Source organism: Diospyros lotus, chromosome 4, assembly GCF_014633365.1.
Source record: "Diospyros lotus cultivar Yz01 chromosome 4, ASM1463336v1, whole genome shotgun sequence".
Classification (NCBI taxonomy): Eukaryota; Viridiplantae; Streptophyta; class Magnoliopsida; order Ericales; family Ebenaceae; genus Diospyros; species Diospyros lotus.
The window spans coordinates 35,425,493-35,443,688 of NC_068341.1; the positions used below are offsets into that span (position 1 = coordinate 35,425,493).

The 18,196-nt window shown below is 36.8% G+C and overlaps 1 protein-coding gene across 1 annotated transcript; it reads left to right on the forward strand.

Moving 5' to 3' along the window:
* The first annotated feature begins 4,919 nt into the window (after nt 1-4,919).
* LOC127800556 (vesicle transport v-SNARE 13-like) lies at nt 4,920-17,808 on the forward strand. Its single transcript, XM_052335236.1, has 6 exons — nt 4,920-5,066; nt 5,295-5,402; nt 16,382-16,440; nt 16,537-16,725; nt 16,856-17,026; nt 17,496-17,808. The coding sequence occupies exons 2-6, from the start codon at nt 5,309-5,311 to the stop codon at nt 17,646-17,648; spliced, it is 666 nt and encodes a 221-aa protein (XP_052191196.1). The 5' UTR covers nt 4,920-5,066; nt 5,295-5,308; the 3' UTR covers nt 17,649-17,808.
* Nucleotides 17,809-18,196: the final 388 nt, after the last annotated feature.

Genomic DNA, 18,196 nt, shown 5'->3' on the forward strand with positions numbered 1-18,196 from the left:
GTAGAAGGTTTCCTGTGCTTTGGCAATAGAGAGTCTAATGTACACTATGTTATATACGAGGCTTGATATCGCTTATGTTGTGAGTGTCACTAGCAAATATCAGTTTAACCCATATTTAGAACATTGGGTGGCCATGAAAAATATCCTGAAGTATTTGAGAAGGACTAAGGATATGATTCTGGTCTATGGAGGAGGTGAGCTCCATGTTAACGGGTTTACAAATTCAAATATTTTAGTTTGATGTCAATGATAGAAAGTCTACATCGAGGTTTGTTTTTGTTTGTAATGGTGAAGTAGTTAGCTGGAAGAGTTCCAAGCAAGAGATTATTATTGATTTCACCACGGAAGCAAAGTATGTTGTGGTATGTGATGCAGCAAAAGAGGCTATTTGGATTAAAGAGTTTCTTGTTGAACTGGAATTGGTTCCATCCATTAAGTCGATGATACCCTTATATTGCGACAATAATGGGAATATTGCACAAGCTAAGGAATCTAGGTCTCACCAAAAGTCTAAACACATCGAGAAACACTTCCATCCTATCGGAGAGAAAGTAACACGTGAGGACATGCAGTTGTAGAACATTGCGTCATTATAGAATGTTGTTGACCCACTATTAGTGTAGGTGCTCTAGACCCAATCAGATTGGGGATGTTATACACTGACAATTGTAATCATGTTTATTATTTGAATAAGGAGTTATTCAAATTCACAAGAAGTCATTCTATTAGTTTCTTGTTATTATTGTAATAACCGAATGAAACTAGATAGAAGTCCATATGATGTATACTGTGATTAATCTGTAAAGATGTGAGATGATGCATCACAGTTTCTAGATATCATTAAACGTCCCAAGTCGTAGTAATATCAAGAATGAACATTGACAATTGCGGTAAGACTTGTATGTGCTATGTTTTTGCTATGTGATAGCAATGGGGGTCTCACACCCATAGGCATGGGGATGCCCAGACAAGTACATAGGTGACCAATGTTGGAGAACGTGTCACTGGACATGACTCGCCATGAGAATCCATTTTGGTTATATGTTGATGGTATTCTCATACGAGATGGGTGTAACTAATCCTTGGACCTGAGGTTGTCACGGTCATCTAATAAGAAGACCGGTATGCTTTGACATCATTTCGATGGGCCTAGACAAAGGCTGCATGTGGGCGATCGTTGGGTATATCGTGAGGCTTATGGAGATGGGTGTATAACCAAGATGTGACTCGTCTATCCCTTGATAGAGGATGATGTATCTAAGACGCATTCGGTGGATATTCACTTTAAATCCATGGCCATAATAAAAGAGATCAATAAGGAGTTATTGATTTACTTTCTATTAAGTGAAGATATCCAGAAGACCGAAGAAAACTCATGTGATAGTTATCAAGCAACACATCGCCATACTTGAGATCACATAAGATACATTAACGAGAGGATCGTATTACACGGTAACCATGCCCGTGAAAGGTTATTTGCGGATTATAAATCCTTCTAAATAATTGGGTAGGCATGATGCCTTGCTAGAGGCCAATCTTGTCTTATGTGTTTGTACCGACACATTGCCAACATATTCGGAAGCCTAATGAGTCATACGCAGTAGGCCCATGTCCATTAGGGTTAAGAAACCCTAGAGCTCCTTATAAATACCCATTTATGGGTTGCCCAAATGAAGAGCGTTTTTGGTGTCATTTTTTAAGAGTTGAAAAACATATTGCTGTTCACTCTTCCCGTTTCTTTTGACATCAATACGAAACGAGGGCATTCTTTTATCGTCCATACACAAGCCGCGCAAAGGAGAAGGAGCTAGCACTCCTATTCTGCTCTCATTGCCAACGGACGCGTGTCGCATATCACGAGTTAGAGGTCGGACGCTTGGACGGCTCGAATCCGTGAACGACTCGATAATCTAAAGGTTAGATTTATTTATTTGTTTGTGAATGATTTAATTTCGACGTTAATCCAATTGCTGGGATCAGGGTAAGGTTAAAAATTTTGAACTACGCTGCTTGCCCTGTAGCGATCTTGCTTTACTTTCACCCACTAACTAAAGCAATGTCATAGGCACAGATGGATCGCCATTTTGAGAAAATGGGTATCAGATACCAAATGACGATGTAGTAGAACCTTGTAAATTAGTATTAGTGCAAGTGGGAGATTGTTAGTGATGTATGCCATAATGCTAGATTTAGATAACATCTAACATGTAATAAGGATACATGTATGATATTATTGCAATCAATAAAATGGGTATTTCTTCATTCATTACTCACAAAATGTGTATGAATGAGTTCCTAGATTTTTTGATGGTTCTATTCTTAAATTATCAAGACTATGTGACAAGGATCTATATCATAGTATTTCTTAAAGATATTCCTAATCCTTAGATTTATCAGATGGAGACTATGATGAATTGATTATGAACTAGCACATGGGTAACCTTTGATTAGTGTGAAATGTTAGCTTTGTGCAAGCAATGGCATCTCACACCTAAGAGGAAGGTGAATTGGGTGTTCATGATTTTAAAAATTTTATGGAGGTTTTCAAAAATAGATTTCAAAACAGTGAAGTATAAGTAAAAGAAATAATAAAAAATGCTAGAGACACAAGAATTTTAGAGTGGTTCAGCTAAACCTCGCCTACTCCACCACTCTATCTCCTTACTAGAGATTTCAAAATTCACTCTGTCCTCTTACTTTACCAAGTAGGCCCTCTAACATAAATCGTTTGGAAATACAACCTCCTAATTATATCAAAATAGGCCCTCTAGCACAACCACTAGGAATTACTATAATGAATACAAAGATAAGATCTGAGAGTTGAAATTCTCAATTACAAAGTCTCTCAAATAAATACTGAAAGGCTTAAACAAGATTTTACAAATGATATATATAGCCTTTTTGAGAGAAAAATGAAATCACAAGCACTAATGAGAAGAATGAATACAATTGTAAGCTTCAATCACTTTATTTCCATTCATTAGCTTCTCTAGTGCATCCTTGGATTGATATTTATAGGCTTCCCATGAGCATTGAATAAAACTAGCCATTGGAGCCTACAAAAAGCTAACCGTTAAAATATGTCAGTGAAGGAAACGGTCGACAATTTTACCAAATCGATCAACAGTTTACTTTGATCATCGTCAAAGAGTTTAGCGTGTCCTAATTGTTACATGGCGGTGAACCTTGAAGGTCATACGCATACTGGGTAATGCATTCAATTAGTGATTCCTTGTTATCGTGTGTTCTCAATCATCATTAAGAGTTAATGATGATGATGGATGTGTTGTTAAGAGTTAATAAATGGATCAACAAATTATTAAGAGTTAATAGAGAGAGACCGTTAAGAGTTAACGAGGCAAGCCATTAAGAGTTAATGGGAGGTCTTGGTTTCATTAAAAGTTAGTGGAATGATCATTAAAAGTTATTGGTAGGACTTGATGTAATTTGATGAAACTTTGAAAGAAAGGCATGAAATGGTTTACAGTGTTCCTAAACGGTCGACAATTTTTGAAACTATCGACAGTTTGTCTAGAACGATCGATAGTTTCATTGAGTGAGATTTGATCCCGCGTGCTTTTCTTCTATAATTTCAGTCGGTACAACATTAAATGCTCTGTCGAAACCATCACATGTATCTTAAATGCAATAAATGAGATGAGAGAAGAAGGAAAAGATAAGAAGAGAATTGTGGCTTGTGAAGCATGCTCGAGTTTTTTTTGCCCCTTACCCAATTTTGAATAGCAACTCTTGGCCCCATTTCTCCTGTTATTCATCATCTTCTTCCTTTGCTTCATTGTTTTTTCTTCTCTCATTGCTCCATATTTTCTGTTAGTCCTAAGGTCATGAGACGATTAATTCATCTGAGAAGAGCCTAGCTTAACTTAGAGTCACCTTTGTTCTTGCTTGTGTAGCACGTGGGTGAGGCGAAGGGCTCCATTGTTGCTTAGGTGTGGACTAACTTGGTCATCTACGTCTATGGTGGGGTTAGCTAGGGAAACAGGTACCAGAGCAGATCGACTTTGTGAGAGCTATTTGTAACTAAAAAAGTTTGAGTTAAGTGTATCACAGGCACAACCAATACCATCTCAACAAAATGAGGTAACAATTACTTCTACATTTTGTTTGATGCATACATATATATATGCATGTGGTTATTTTTGTATTATTTCCACTCTTAGTGTGTGTGTGTTTAAAAAAGTATTGAAAATCATAGTGACTCTCTTACATGATACATTAAGTGTTGGTATATTCATTTCACCTTCTTTTTTATGCGAGAGTCAATCTATGAGAGGTTTTCAGGAGACCCTTTCAATAGAAAAGTCTTTTAGAACTTTTGTCAATTATTTTTTTTAAGTTTCAGATTCTTCTTTCTGAACCTTACCTTTCTCGTTTAGTAAGTTATGATCCATGACACCTCGTATATAAATAAAACAAGAACAATAACATTTAAATATATATAAATACATATTTAAATAAGTGTACATAGCATTTTAACATTCATGTTCAGAAAAGTACAACATTTGATATGTTTTGATTTTTTATTATTTCTCTGTATTTGCCACAATAATTAGTGATTTTGTCATATTTAATGATTCTTCTATATTAAATAAATATTAGATTTTAAAATTGATTATTAAATATTAAAGTAACTCTTAATTAAAAATATAATGACTTATTTAACTATTTTAAAAATATAATAACTAAATTAGTACTAAATTTAAAATCAAATAACACTTGGGCCAACTTTTTTCCTTCAAATCTAACGTTACCCCTGTGGCACGGGAAAATGAAACCACATGCTTTACCGTTGCGTCAACCCGACACATGTCATCACGAGGGGCACGAAGTGTGCTTCTCAAGTGTACCACCCTAGTTGCCTTTATCAATAATCTCGCCTTTTTATTTACCACTTGGGTTCGGTGTCGGAACAGCGTTTTCGCTTTTCAAAACACATTCCCCCGTTCTTTGTCGCCAAGTACCAATCATCACCACCGGCGGCCGGCGACCGGCGACCTCTCCGGCTTCAGTCCCTGTCAAATTCCAGATTTTCCCTTCCGTTTCAGGTCCGGTTCCTTCTACATATGAATTATCGCTGATCGAATTATTTGGTAATTAAATGACTGGTAATTGATTTTGTTGATTCGATCGATCGCTTCTGGGCTGTTAAAAACCCTAGGTCATGACTCAATTAATCAAGCGCCGAAACGATTTGTTAATCGCATTGATTGATCTCCATGAATAGGTTTCCTTTGTTCATGAATTTGAACATATTAGTGTTGTTGATTGAACAGGTTTTTATTGGACAATGAGTGAGGTATTTGAAGGATACGAGCGCCAGTACTGCGAGCTCTCGGCCAATTTGTCCAAGAAATGCACCGCAGCTAGTCTTCTTGATGGAGGTGAGAAGGGAAACCAAAAAAGAAAGAAAAATCTAATTTACCTTGTCCTTTAATTGTTGTTATGCATGCACTGGGTAACGAAAACTATTTTGTAATGGATATTTCATGTTTTCAAGATAAGGCCTGTAGCAGTTTTCCTCCATACAGTAGGATAATGGGAAATTCTCACTAATTTTACTTTGCTAGAATCAGGGAGATTTTTTCTAGGGCTTTTCCGCTCTCTTTGGGTTAAAACTTGACTTGAATTGATGAAATTTGGATCCTATTGTTTATACGCTTGGATAATGCATTTGACCTCTTTCGTATTCAACCAAAACCACATTCCTTAGTCCATGAGATTTGACAACTTATCATATGTGTATGTATATATATGCATTGGGTGAAGATGATTCTTGGATATAGGAAGAAGAATTGGTTTGAATTTATGTGTGTGTTTGAGGCGTTGAATACAAAATAGGTCTGGGCTTGAGATTTTGGGAATAAAAAGTGAACAATTAGGAGCTGAACCATCAACCAAAAAATTTTTGGAAGTGAAGTTTGGTTGTTCAACATCAATTTATCTGCCTAATATTTTTTGTTTGTCACCTGCCATCAATTTTTGGAAGTGACCAGTTTCATTATGGCTTAATTTTAAACCAATTGAACATGTTTTAGGGTCTGCCTAATATTTTATCTTGTCAGCTGCTTCGGTTTTTAATCCTAAACTTACATTCCTCTGAATTTTCGTGTGAGGTAATGATACATTGCATCCCTTCTACAAAGTCGTACTTTCGTCTTTTAAAAAAAATTGTCCTGCAAATAATCCAAGGAAATAGTTCATTACCAAGAAAGGGAATTGCTGTGTAAATGATTTGGAGGGTAATTACATTTCTAGTCCATTTCTTACTTGTGTTTCTTGAAGTGATTAATTTCTCTTTTAGGTTTGTAAGTTGTGATGCCTTGTGAACTTGATACTATTATTTGATGGCATTTGCTACTTGGGGGTTTCTTTTTTAATTTTTATAGGTAGGATTAGGGTCCTCTGACTTTATTTTTATCAAGTTGTTGGTGGATTTACATGTTAACAAGTCATTATAAATATTTATTTCCAGCAAAGAATTCCAACTCGTGTCTTGACCTCTCGTTGTTGATCCATTGTTGCTATAATTTCTGCATATTGATTGAAAACTTACAAAAATAAATTTGTTATATAATTTTCTTTTCTTTTATTTATTGTTGTGATTCAAATAGGTTTTGAACCAAAAAGAATGGGTTTTGGACTGGGGTTGGCAACAAGAGAGATATAGGACATGGGGATTCCCATCATTACCCTTTCTCATGTAATGAACCATGTTTCTCAACCTTCACTCACCCATCTGTCCCCACCCCTGGAATATCAAATCTCAATTTGACCTAATGGCACCCATGTGTGTTTTCCTCTCAAACAGATTGTATGCAGTTCAAGTAGAAAGGAATTCTTGCATCAAGATAGCAGAAAAGGCACAAGAAAAAAGAAGCACATGGCAACCACACAGTTTTTGTAATTATGCAATGTACTATGTTGAAATGAAAGAAGATTCACAATACATCTTAATCAAATTATCCAATTATCATAAAAAGAATTTATAACAAGAATTATTTGGGGTGCGAACATATTTGTGGCTAATTCTATTCATTAATTTAGCCTATGGCTAGGGAGTTGAAGTCAAACAACATGTTCGCAAGGTTTAATGACAAAATGAATCTACGAATATGAATGTCTAGGTGAGTGAGTGTGTACAAGTGTGCACACCTGTGTGTGTGTGGGGGGGAGTGAGGGATGTCTGGAAGCTCATATTTTATGTTCGTTATTTGAGATAGGAGAACCGGGGGGGGGGGGGGGGTGTTAAGGGGAGCCTAATCCAATTCTATACTTGACCAAAGTTACCATTCTTTAAACTCGTACCTCTTGGATCTTGTGATGGATGAACTTATAAAGCACATATAAAATGAAGTGTGTTGGTGCATGTTATATGGGAATATTGTCTTGATGAATGAGATAAAAGAATGATTGAATATTAAACTTGAATTATGGAGGAACATTTGTGAAAGAAAATATTTTAAGTAGGTCAAAAACTGAATATATGGAATATAAGTTCAATAAAAATAGAAATGTGAATTTTATGTTGATACTTAAAGATCTAGCTATCCAAGAAAAGATTAATTTAGATATCTCCAATCAATTGTTCAAAAAGAAGGGGAGATTGTTCATGATGAAACTTGCAAAATTAAAGCACAATGGATGAAGTGAAAAGATGCATCTAGCATTTTATAAAATTGTAAGATTTAACCTTAAGATAAAAAAGTTCTATTGAATTGCTATTAGACAATGTTTGTTGTGTGACTCAAAATGTTGGGGAATTGAATACTAACATATGCAAAACATAAACACAAAAAAGATGAGATGCCATGGTAGACATGTGGGCATACAAGAAAAGATAAAATTATAAAATGAGATTATACATAATAAAATTTGAGTAGTGCCTATCGAAAATAAGATATGAGAGACACGATTAAGAAGGTTTGAACTTCTAAAAAGATTGACATACAATCTTATGAGATGAGTGGATGAAATGGAGATTGTTTATGACATAATTATCAAAGGCGCAAGTCGCATTGAGGCGCAAAAGAGTGCTTGGGGCTTATGCATGAGGCGCAAGGTGAAGTGCGAGCCTCATGTACATGAGGCGCACATTTATCAAAATGCTTATAAAGTACTCATACACCATTCTTTTCAATATCCCATAAGGAGGTAGATGCAAACTCATAAAATCATAAATGACAAATAACAAACATAAAACAATTAGTTTCTTCTAAGTGCAAAAAAAATTAGAGGAGAGAAAAACTTACAGTAGAACACATTGTAAAAACCAATTATAGAAACAATTAGTTTTTTCTAATTTCTTTTGCAATTAGAAGAAAGAAAAAAAATTACAGCAGAACACGCAACAAAAACAATTAGTTTCTTTTAACTTGCAAAAGAAAAAAGAAGAGAAAAAAAAAAATAGTAGAGCACACAGTGAAAAACAATTTGTTTCTTTTGCAATTAGTTTCTTCTAATTGCAATAGAAATTAGGAGATAGAAAAAGAAATTAAAGTATAATACATAGTGAGAAACTGTTATAGAAAATAATTATTTTTTATTTTTTCGCAATTAGTTTCTTCTAAATTACAAAAGAAATTAGAAGAAAGAAAGAAAAACGTAGTAGAATGCAAAGTGTCGCAACGAACAACTACAATTTCATACTAGTTAATAGAGAAAAGGCCAACAAGGGGTGGTTGCCTGCCTTTGGCAACTCTGTAGGTGAAAACAAGTCACCAGGGGACAGGCCACGTGTCCACACGTGTGACTTGTTCTCCAGATTATGTATCCCTCTTTGTTTAAGGGATTAGATGCTAGGAACTTTCAGTGTAATATATATGAGTTTGCTAAGCATAAAAGGATTTCTTTTCCTCTCAATAACAATAATAGTTCTCATCCCTTTGACTTGATCCATAGTGACATATGGGGTCCCTCTTCAGTCCCAAATTTATCTGGAGCTAAATGGTTTGTTCTATTTGTTGATGACTGTACACGGGTGACTTGGATTTATCTTTTAAAGTTCAAATCAAAAATGTGCAGCATCTTTCCCAATTTTGTAATATGATTAAGACTCAATTTGGGGTTGAAATCAAGAGAGTAAGGACAAATAATGTTAAGGATTTCTTCAATCAAACTTTATTCGATTTCTTTCAACAAAAGGGTATAATTCACGAGTCTTCATGTATCTATACCCCTCAACAAAATGAGGTAGCTGAGAGGAAAAATAGGCATGTTCTAGCTGTTACCAGGGCTTTACTATTCCATAATAATGTCCCTAAACATTATTGGGGAGAGATAGCTTTGACAACAACTTATCTTATTAATAGACTTCCCTCTAGAAGTCTCAATTCAGACAATCCAATTCAACTGCTTTCTAAAACTTTTCCAAACTTTATACCACCTGATGGAATTAGTCCTAAAGTGTTTGGTTGTGTGGTTTTTGTTCATAACCACTCACCTCATAGGAGTAAGCTGGATCCTAGAGCCCTTAAGCTTATCTTTGTTGGGTATTCCTCCACCCAAAAAAGATACAAATGTTTCCACCCTCCATCCAAATGGTTCTTTATCTCAGCTGATGTTAGTTTTGTGGAGGAAAATCCATATTTTAGTGACTCTTATCCTAAGGGGGAGACTGAATTCCTAGAAGAACCTAATAGAGAAGGGTTTCTTCCTACTCTCTATGAACCTCCCTCAAAGGATTCTTCATCTCAGCCAAAATATATCTCAAAGGATTCTCTGAATGTGATACACATGGAAATATTGTAGCTTTTTTTTAGTCCACTAAAGGTGTATTGAAGAAGAAAGACTATGATTCATAACCCCATGCAGGCTACATCATTCGAATCAAATCCAGACTCCTGTAACCTCAATTCTAAACATACTTCACCCCCTATTCAGCCTATATTGTCCCCTAACCTAACTGCATCTGAACCTGGCTCAATTCCTCATAATCAAGCTAAACTCGAGCCTAATGACTTGGATATTTCTATTGCCCTTAGGAAGGGGACCCGAGCCTACACAAAACACCCTATTCATCTGTTCATGACCTACTCTCACTTATCTCCCGCCCATAAAACTCTCTTAACCAACCTTAATTCCATCCTTATACCAAAGACCTTGTTTGAAGCATTAAATAATGAAAGTTGGAAGAATGCCATGATGGTTGAGATGGCAGCCCTTGAAAAAAACCCAAACTTGGGAGTTGGTTAAATTACCAAAAGGGAAGCAGGTTGTCGGATGTAAGTGGATGTTTACGGTGAAGTATAAATCTAATGGGACTCTAGAAAGGTACAAGGCTAGGCTAGTGGCTAAGGGGTATACCCAAACCTATGGGGTAGACTACCTAGACACTTTTGCTCCCATAGCAAAGATGAATACTGTCCGAATGTTGCTGTCATTGGCAGTCATGTATGACTGGTCATTACATCAATTTGATGTAAAAAATGCCTTCTTACATGGGGAGTTGGAAGAAGAGATTTATATGGACATTCTACTTGGGTTTGGGTTGCAAACAAGAGAGGGGAATGTGGCATGCACGCTGAAAAAGGCTCTCTATGGGCTGAAACAATTCCCTAGAGCCTGGTTTGGGAGGTTTGCCAAAGTTATGCTTGGATTAGGCTACAAGCAAAGTCAAGGTGACCATACCTTGATTGTTCATCATTCAGTTTTAGGGAGGATAATAGCACTTTTGGTGTATGTTGATAACATTATAGTTATCGGGGATGAAAAAGAAGAAATGGAGCATTTAAGGGATGCTTGGCAAAAGAATTTGAGATCAAGGAGTTAGGGAAGTTGAAATACTTTTTGGGCATTGAAGTGGTTCAATCTAAAGAAGAAATATTCATCTCCCAACATAAATATGTGCTGGACCTTTTGACTAAAACATGCATGCTTGGTAGCAGGGCAGTTGAGACACCCATTGAACCAAACCATAGAATTGGGGTTGATTATGAAGTAGGGCAGTGGATAAAGGTTCATATCAACGGCTAGTAGGGAGACTTATTTATTTGTCTCACATTCGACTAGACATAGCCTATGCCATGAGTGTGGCTAGCCAATTTATGCATGACCCTAGAGAAAGCCATCTCAAGGTTGTGCATAGAATTCTTCACTACCTTAAGGGGTCTCCAGGTAAAGGTGTTTTGTTTAAAGGGGTCAGCAACTTGTCCTTAGAAGCATTCTTCGATGCGGATTATGTCGGGTCACGTATGGATAGGAGATCCACCTTAGGTTATTGTACCTTCTTGGGTGGAAATCTTATTACTTGGAGGAGCAAAAAAATAGTGTGGTGGCATGATCAAGTGTTGAAGCTGAGTTCAGATCTATGGCTTTAGGTATTTGTGAACTTCTTTGGCTGGAAATTATCCTAACAAATTTGAAAGTCCAGTAGGCAGCACCTATGAGACTCTATTATGTCAACAAGTCGGCCATAAGTATTGCCCATAACCTAGTCTAACATGATATGACCAAGCATGTTAAGGTTGATAGGCATTTCATCAAGGAGAAGCTTGAGAGTGGACTGAGCTGCACCCCCTTTGTTCCTACCGGAAGGCAGCTAGCAGATGTTCTAACTAAAGGCTTATCGAGTCCAATTTTCCACAAGATATTGAGCAAGATGAGAATGCATGATATACACTCATCATCTTGAGGGGGAGTGTTAGAAATCAACGAGTGGATTATTCCTTCATATGGTGGATTCTTTCCTCTTTCTATGTATATCGTGTATTGCTGATTGTTTGCGTCTTATTGTTTTATCTTTGTAGGATCTTTTCTTTACTGTACATATTTCCTAAGTTAGTTTAGGAAACTGATAGAACTCTCACTCAATTGATTGAACTTTAACTCAAAAACAGTAGGAATTCCACAATTACAATAGCTTCAACAATGGATGTAGCGAAAACAATGAAAGAAAACAAAATAGGCCTATTCAAGAGGGCCTCTCTCTCCCACGACTTCTCCAACAAAATTTTTCCACCCCTCTCTCCCTTTCTCTCCTCCCTTATATACCTACTCCTCCCACTCATTCCAGCCACATACTAGATTATTCTCTTCTAACTAACTTGTGCCTTTTTTAGCCTTGGGTCATTTTACTTGGTTGCCCCCTGTGGTCCCCCACCCCTTTCCCCTCTTTCTTTCTCCTCTGATAAGTTTGTTTAATGGGAGTTCTAACAGAAACTTTCTCTCATTAGGAAGTTGCCTATTTACATTGTTAGGCATGTATATATGCTGTACTCTACGATTGAAGAATAATAAGATTGGATTATTCTTGTTCTCCTTTTTGTCAATTTGTAATTAGCCTAAGCTAGCTAATAAAGGCAGTGGTACTCAAGTAGTTAGCGCTATAACCACTTGTACATTCTCGGTTATAACCGAATTGCTGCCTATAAAAGGAGGCTAATGTATGAGGATGGGAATTATGAAATGACTTAACACATAATTATTTCCCTCCAAATTCGCTTTCCCTCCTTTTCTCTCTCAATTCTCCCTTGTATTTTCAAATTCTCTCTCTCGTTCTATTCAAACTCCTACGGCTACAATTCTTTCCAGAATAGTGTAAGTCTTAACACATTATTGCCACTCATCATCATGTGGTGTTTGATTATGCTATAGCACATAAGTACAACTGAACACTTGCTCTACTAAGGTGATGTTCTCTTCGTGTTTCAATTTTTAGTTTTGTGTTTTGAGTATCTATTTTGAAATTGCTGAAAACGTATTCTTTTTGTCAGTTTGAAAAATTGTTTCTCAAAACAGAAAACTGGAAAACGCATTTACTTTGGAATTTTTAGAAAAATTATTTTATGATTCAATAAATTTGATTATTTAGTAAATTGGAACAGTTTAATGCTAGTATATTATTAAGGAATATATACATTTTGAAGTTGGTTAATCTTGCAATATTTTTTTTTTCCATTACAAAAATAAAATACAAACAAAAAAAAATTAATTTCCAATGGCCAGACTGGGCTGGATCTGAAAATTAATTTCCAGATTTTCACCCACTGCTGACTGGTGATTCCAATGATCAGGACTGACCATCGGCTTCACCTCAACATGGTGACCAACATACCAAAAAAGGGGTTAGATCTGACGATTATATCTTTGTATATCTAACTTTTAATTTTTGGCCCACACTCTCTCGCAAATATATACATATATATATATATATATATGCACAGCGGTGGGAATGAATAGAGAGAGAGCGGATCTTGTCAGAAAGGGCAGAGAAGATGAAGAGACAGTGGTCGAAAATCGCAAAGGAGGAGGAGATGCAGTGGTTGTGGCACTTCACAATGGCTGAGCGTAGTGGCGAAGGAGGTGGTGGTCTGGCCTCAACGGTGGTTATCGAGCGGCGATGGTGACGTAGATGTGATGACCGGAAAGGCCTTGGCCGTTGATGACAACAACAGTGGCTGGCTGCCTGGAGAAGGGCCACAAGGAGATGGTGGAGTAGGCGGTGAGTGCACACACACAGAGAGTGACAGAGAGAGTGGGAGGTTGTCTGTTTTCCGCATTTTGGGATTTTTCAGCATGTTTTGGCTGAAAACACTCAAAATAACTTTTTGTTGTTTTGAGTTTTCTTTACAAAATTTTTCCTTGTTTTCAAAAATTCAGTTTTGAAAATATAAAAGTAAATACATTTTCACTGTTTTAGAAAACTAAAAACTAAAAACGGGTTGAAAACAATAAAGAGAATATGCCATAAGCTTTTTTCCAGCTAGTTGGAGTCTTGGAGATAGTGTTGGCTATGTTAGCATTGTTTCACCATATCATTCGATCAGTGGCCTTAATCCTAATCAAACTGCAATGTGTCATTGCATTGATTGTTGTAACTGCCCAAATTAATTTTGGCCTCCAAGGTCCCATAGCGATACATTACTCACAAAAGGGAAACATAATTATTGAAGCTTAGGTTAGAGTAATTTATGGACCAGGTCAAAGCTCATATAGAGAAACACAGAATTGTTGAAAACTAGTATGGCCACAAAGAAAATGCATTTTGTGCCACATGGAGACAGGCACCTAATGTTTCTAGGCCAAAACAAACCATGACCATGAAAAATTAGTTATAGAATCACAAAGATCTGTAGATTAATACCATATTATGGGCATGTAAGAGAGACTGGTGTTGCCAATTCAAATCTTGAAGAATTGACGCAACAAGCTCCTCTATCTCCAGCATAGTCCTTCTACCTTCCCTAATCCTGTCACTAGATTTGTTTTATCTTTCAATAGGGATCGTTAGTATGCCTTTTGATCAGCCGAAACCTATTGCAATCACCAAGAAAACTGGTCAGGTATGAAACAAGAAAGGCGGTCCATGAGATTAGCCAAGGGACTGAAATTTTCAATGTGTTTATAGTCCCTGGAAATCAGATACGTGGCTTTGCGGCATCATTTTCTAAAAGTTCGCGCACTAATAGCATACCACTAGTCATTGGCAAAAGAAAAGAAAAGAAAGAAAAAAAGAAAAAGCATACTATTAATACATCAGCTATTTCAGATTCTGATAACTCATCTGGGGCAGCTGATTTAAGTTAGTGTCATGAAACAAGAGGAAGACTGAAGTTTGATAAATTTTTGCTGCAGAAATTAAGTAGATTTGGCTATTTTCTTTCCAATATTAATTATAGTCTTTACAATTTCCAGCTGGTAGTTTGTTAGGCTGTTGTGCCAGGTGTAAAGGGGGCTAGAATAGGACAAAATAGTCTGTTAGAGGAGAGATGATCTGCTGTGGCAGCACCTATGGGTTCCCTATATAAACTATGTCAGTCTCCTGCAATGATATGAATCAAATTATCCAAAATCAGATTCCTATTCTCTCTATTCTCTCACTCTCCCTTCCCTTCCAATCCCTTCTCTTTTCTTCTTACGGGTCTCTAGCGACTCCTTCTAATTCACACCGAATTAGAAGGACGGAAGTTGTCACAGCCCAACTGTGACAGTTAGTTGATGTAATTCTGTTCGGATCAGCTTTCAGATCAAAATTGTAGTCCCTTTAGCTTAGCAAGCAGGACAGCTTTCACATTTGGCTGCAAACTTCTTGCCTCAAGGTCCATTTTCTATAGTAGTCACTTCATGTTCAAATCCCCCAAAAGCTACTAGCTTCCCAATCCAATAATCTTCTAGATACACCTTTCTACGAAAATTATCAACCTTGATTGTACTACCATCATATCAAGGACTTGTGATAGCCTCTCTTGCAAGCCACCTTTACAAAGCATGGTTAATGGGTCCAACATCATGAAAGTGGTTTTCATCTTCACGATCTTCAAGTTCACTCTCAAGTCTCAAGACCACCTTCACACATATCAACAGGGCGTTTGTCGCTTCTGGATTCTCCATACGATTCCCACATGTTCTTGTCATTACAAAACATGCAGTCCTTGCAACAAATTCCAATCTTATGCTGCTTTTCGGCCAATTCTGTTTGTTGGGCTTGATCTGATTACCTCCACATCCTATAATGTGTCTGACCATGGCTTCCTAGCAAAAAACCTAACACCACTATAGGATCTTTCTACTCTGATGCCACTTGCCGTGGTGAGAGTTGAAGAAACAGAAAAACAAGTGCAGAAATGTGGGCTAAAAACAATGTAAATCTGGAATTTTAGGTCTAGGAAAACCTCAAACATGGAATTAAAATAGAAACTGCCTACAAAAAGTCTTAAATGACTATTTATACCAAGGATACAGCAGTAATAAATCTCAACTGTTGATTGCAAGGGAATCTTTCTATTCTTAGCTGTCCATCTATATTAAAAAGTCACATGCTAGTTGCATGACTACTTTCTAAAGCTAATAATGCAAGTACTAACCACAATATAAACAAATATGATAATAAAAACACTAATAGGTCAAAGAATATGCTCCTACATCAGCTTAGTTTCTGTTTCAATAATGATTGACATCTTAAAGGTGCAGGCCTTTTAGAGGTATGAGAAACCCATAAAGGCTGGTTTAAAGTATGCCTCTCTTTGTCTGGCTTTAAAGTTAGGAAAAATGGTGCAAAAAGAGGAAATGATAGTGAGAAATAATGTACAATAGTGAAAAATTTTAAATGCATTTATTTTCTGCTGTGGCTAAATGTTATTGGAGAAAAACAACAACACACTAAACCTTAATCCAACTAGTTGGGGTTCGTTGCATGGATTCTAGCTTGCTAATTGTCTCTATCTGTGGCCATATCTTCTGTAAAGAAAGAAATGATGGATGCAGCTGATTGTGATATTGGAACTTGTCTAGCATTGGCTCTCAACTAATTGTGATGGAGTATGATTTTTTTGCAGATGCTTATGTTGGTATACTCAATCTTCATGTTGTTTTTTCATAATTTTCTTCTCTCGTGATCTTATGAACATTTACTTGTGGGTTTCAGAGCAAAAGAAGCAAAAAGTTTCTGAAATAAAAGTGGGAATTGATGAAGCAGAATCTTTGGTATGGTTGTATCTTCTTGTTGCCTAGAATTTTAATGTTTTTGCTTCCAGATTCTAGGAATTGAATGTGATTGGCCTTTTTTTTTTTTCTCTCCAGATTCGGAAAATGGACCTTGAGGCAAGGAGTTTGCAGCCAAATGTAAAAGTTGTCCTGCTTGCTAAGCTAAGGGAATACAAGTCTGATCTGAACAACTTGAAAGCTGAACTGAAGAGAATTACAGCAACTAACTTGAATCAGGCTGCACGGGATGAATTGTTGGAATCTGGAATGGCTGATGCACTGACGGTACGCTACTTGGTAGTGAACTTTTTGAAAATAATGCTACAAAGCCAAGTATACAAATACTCATTGAGAATTTCAATCCTTGGCTAATCTCCTGGACCAGTGCCTGAAATTTTCTTGGTGGTCGCAATAGGTTTCAGCTGATCAAAGGGCAAGATTAATGATGTCAACTGGAAGATTAAACAAATCCAGTGACAGGATTAGGGAAGGTAGAAGGACCATGCTGGAGACAGAGGAGCTTGGTGTGTCAATTCTTCAAGATTTGCATCAGCAACGCCAGTCTCTCTTACATGCCGATAACACGGTATTAATCTACAAATCTTTGTGATTCTATTACTAATTTTTCATAGTCATGGTTGGTCTAAGCCTAGAAACATTGGGTGTCTGTCTCCATGTTGCACAAAATGCATTTTCTTTGTGGCCATACTAGTTTTCAACAATTCCACGTTTCTGTATCATGACCTTTGACATGGTCTATAAATTACTCTAATGTAAGCTTCAAATAAGTATGTGTCCATTTTGTGGGTAATGTAATCCTAGGGGACGATGGAGGCTGAAGTTTACTTGGGCAGTTTTAACAATCAATGGATTGATCCAAGATGCGTTGTGGTTTTGATTAGGAGTATGCCCCTGGATAGAATGAAATGTGAAACAATAGTAAGATAGCCAACACTATCCTCAACTAGCATGATTCACCACATGGTGATGATGAGTGGGTTTAGTGTTTGTCAGAATGTATGTATTATTCTGATGTTTCCCTTTATCTGTTGAAGCTTCACGGCGTGGATGACAATATTAGCAGGAGTAAGAAAATTTTGACCAACATATCAAGGAGGATGAGCAGGAACAAGTGGATTATTGGCTCCATAATTGCAGCCCTCGTTGTTGCTATCATCTTAATTTTGTACTTCAAACTTTCCAAATAGCCAAAACGCTTCTTTGTGGCTTGGATTGATGTGTGCTGTGTGCTCTCTGACGAAACAATGGATCTGTTTCCTTCCCTTTTCTGTTCATTTCCGCAGGTTTTTCCAGTGAGTCTTGACATTTCTTTTGATCAATGGCAAGCTGTTTGTATCTTGTTTCTTATTATTGGTTTCTTGCAATTTTTGTACTGGACTCTGTAAAGACTGCCTACCTAATATGCGGGCCAATGTAGCATTTGTTCAACAAGCCAATCAGATCCATCCGTGCGAAGAGAGGATGCGGTTGGGTTTGATTCGGATTTGGTTTCATATATAAAATATGTATCTACTGGTTTTGCATGGCAGTAAGGATTGCATCAAAACAATTCGATTCAAAAACTTTGGCTACCATATAAATTCTAAGTTACCCAAATGGGCAAGTGTTGTCACCCTTCTGAAAATTCACACCAAAATATCATCTTCCCTGCCACCTAACAACTACTGGAGATCTAGGGGCCAACGTGTGATCATATGACTTATCCCTAAAACTGCTGGTTGCGCCAGATGCATGC

Coding starts and splice junctions, on each gene's coding strand:
- LOC127800556 (XM_052335236.1), top strand. CDS start 5,309: ATGAGTGAGGTATTTGAAGGATACGAGCGCCAGTACTGCGAGCTCTCG. Junction 16,441..16,536: donor TTGATGAAGCAGAATCTTTG/GTATGGTTGTAT, acceptor TTTTCTCTCCAG/ATTCGGAAAATGGACCTTGA. Junction 17,027..17,495: donor TCTTACATGCCGATAACACG/GTATTAATCTAC, acceptor TATCTGTTGAAG/CTTCACGGCGTGGATGACAA.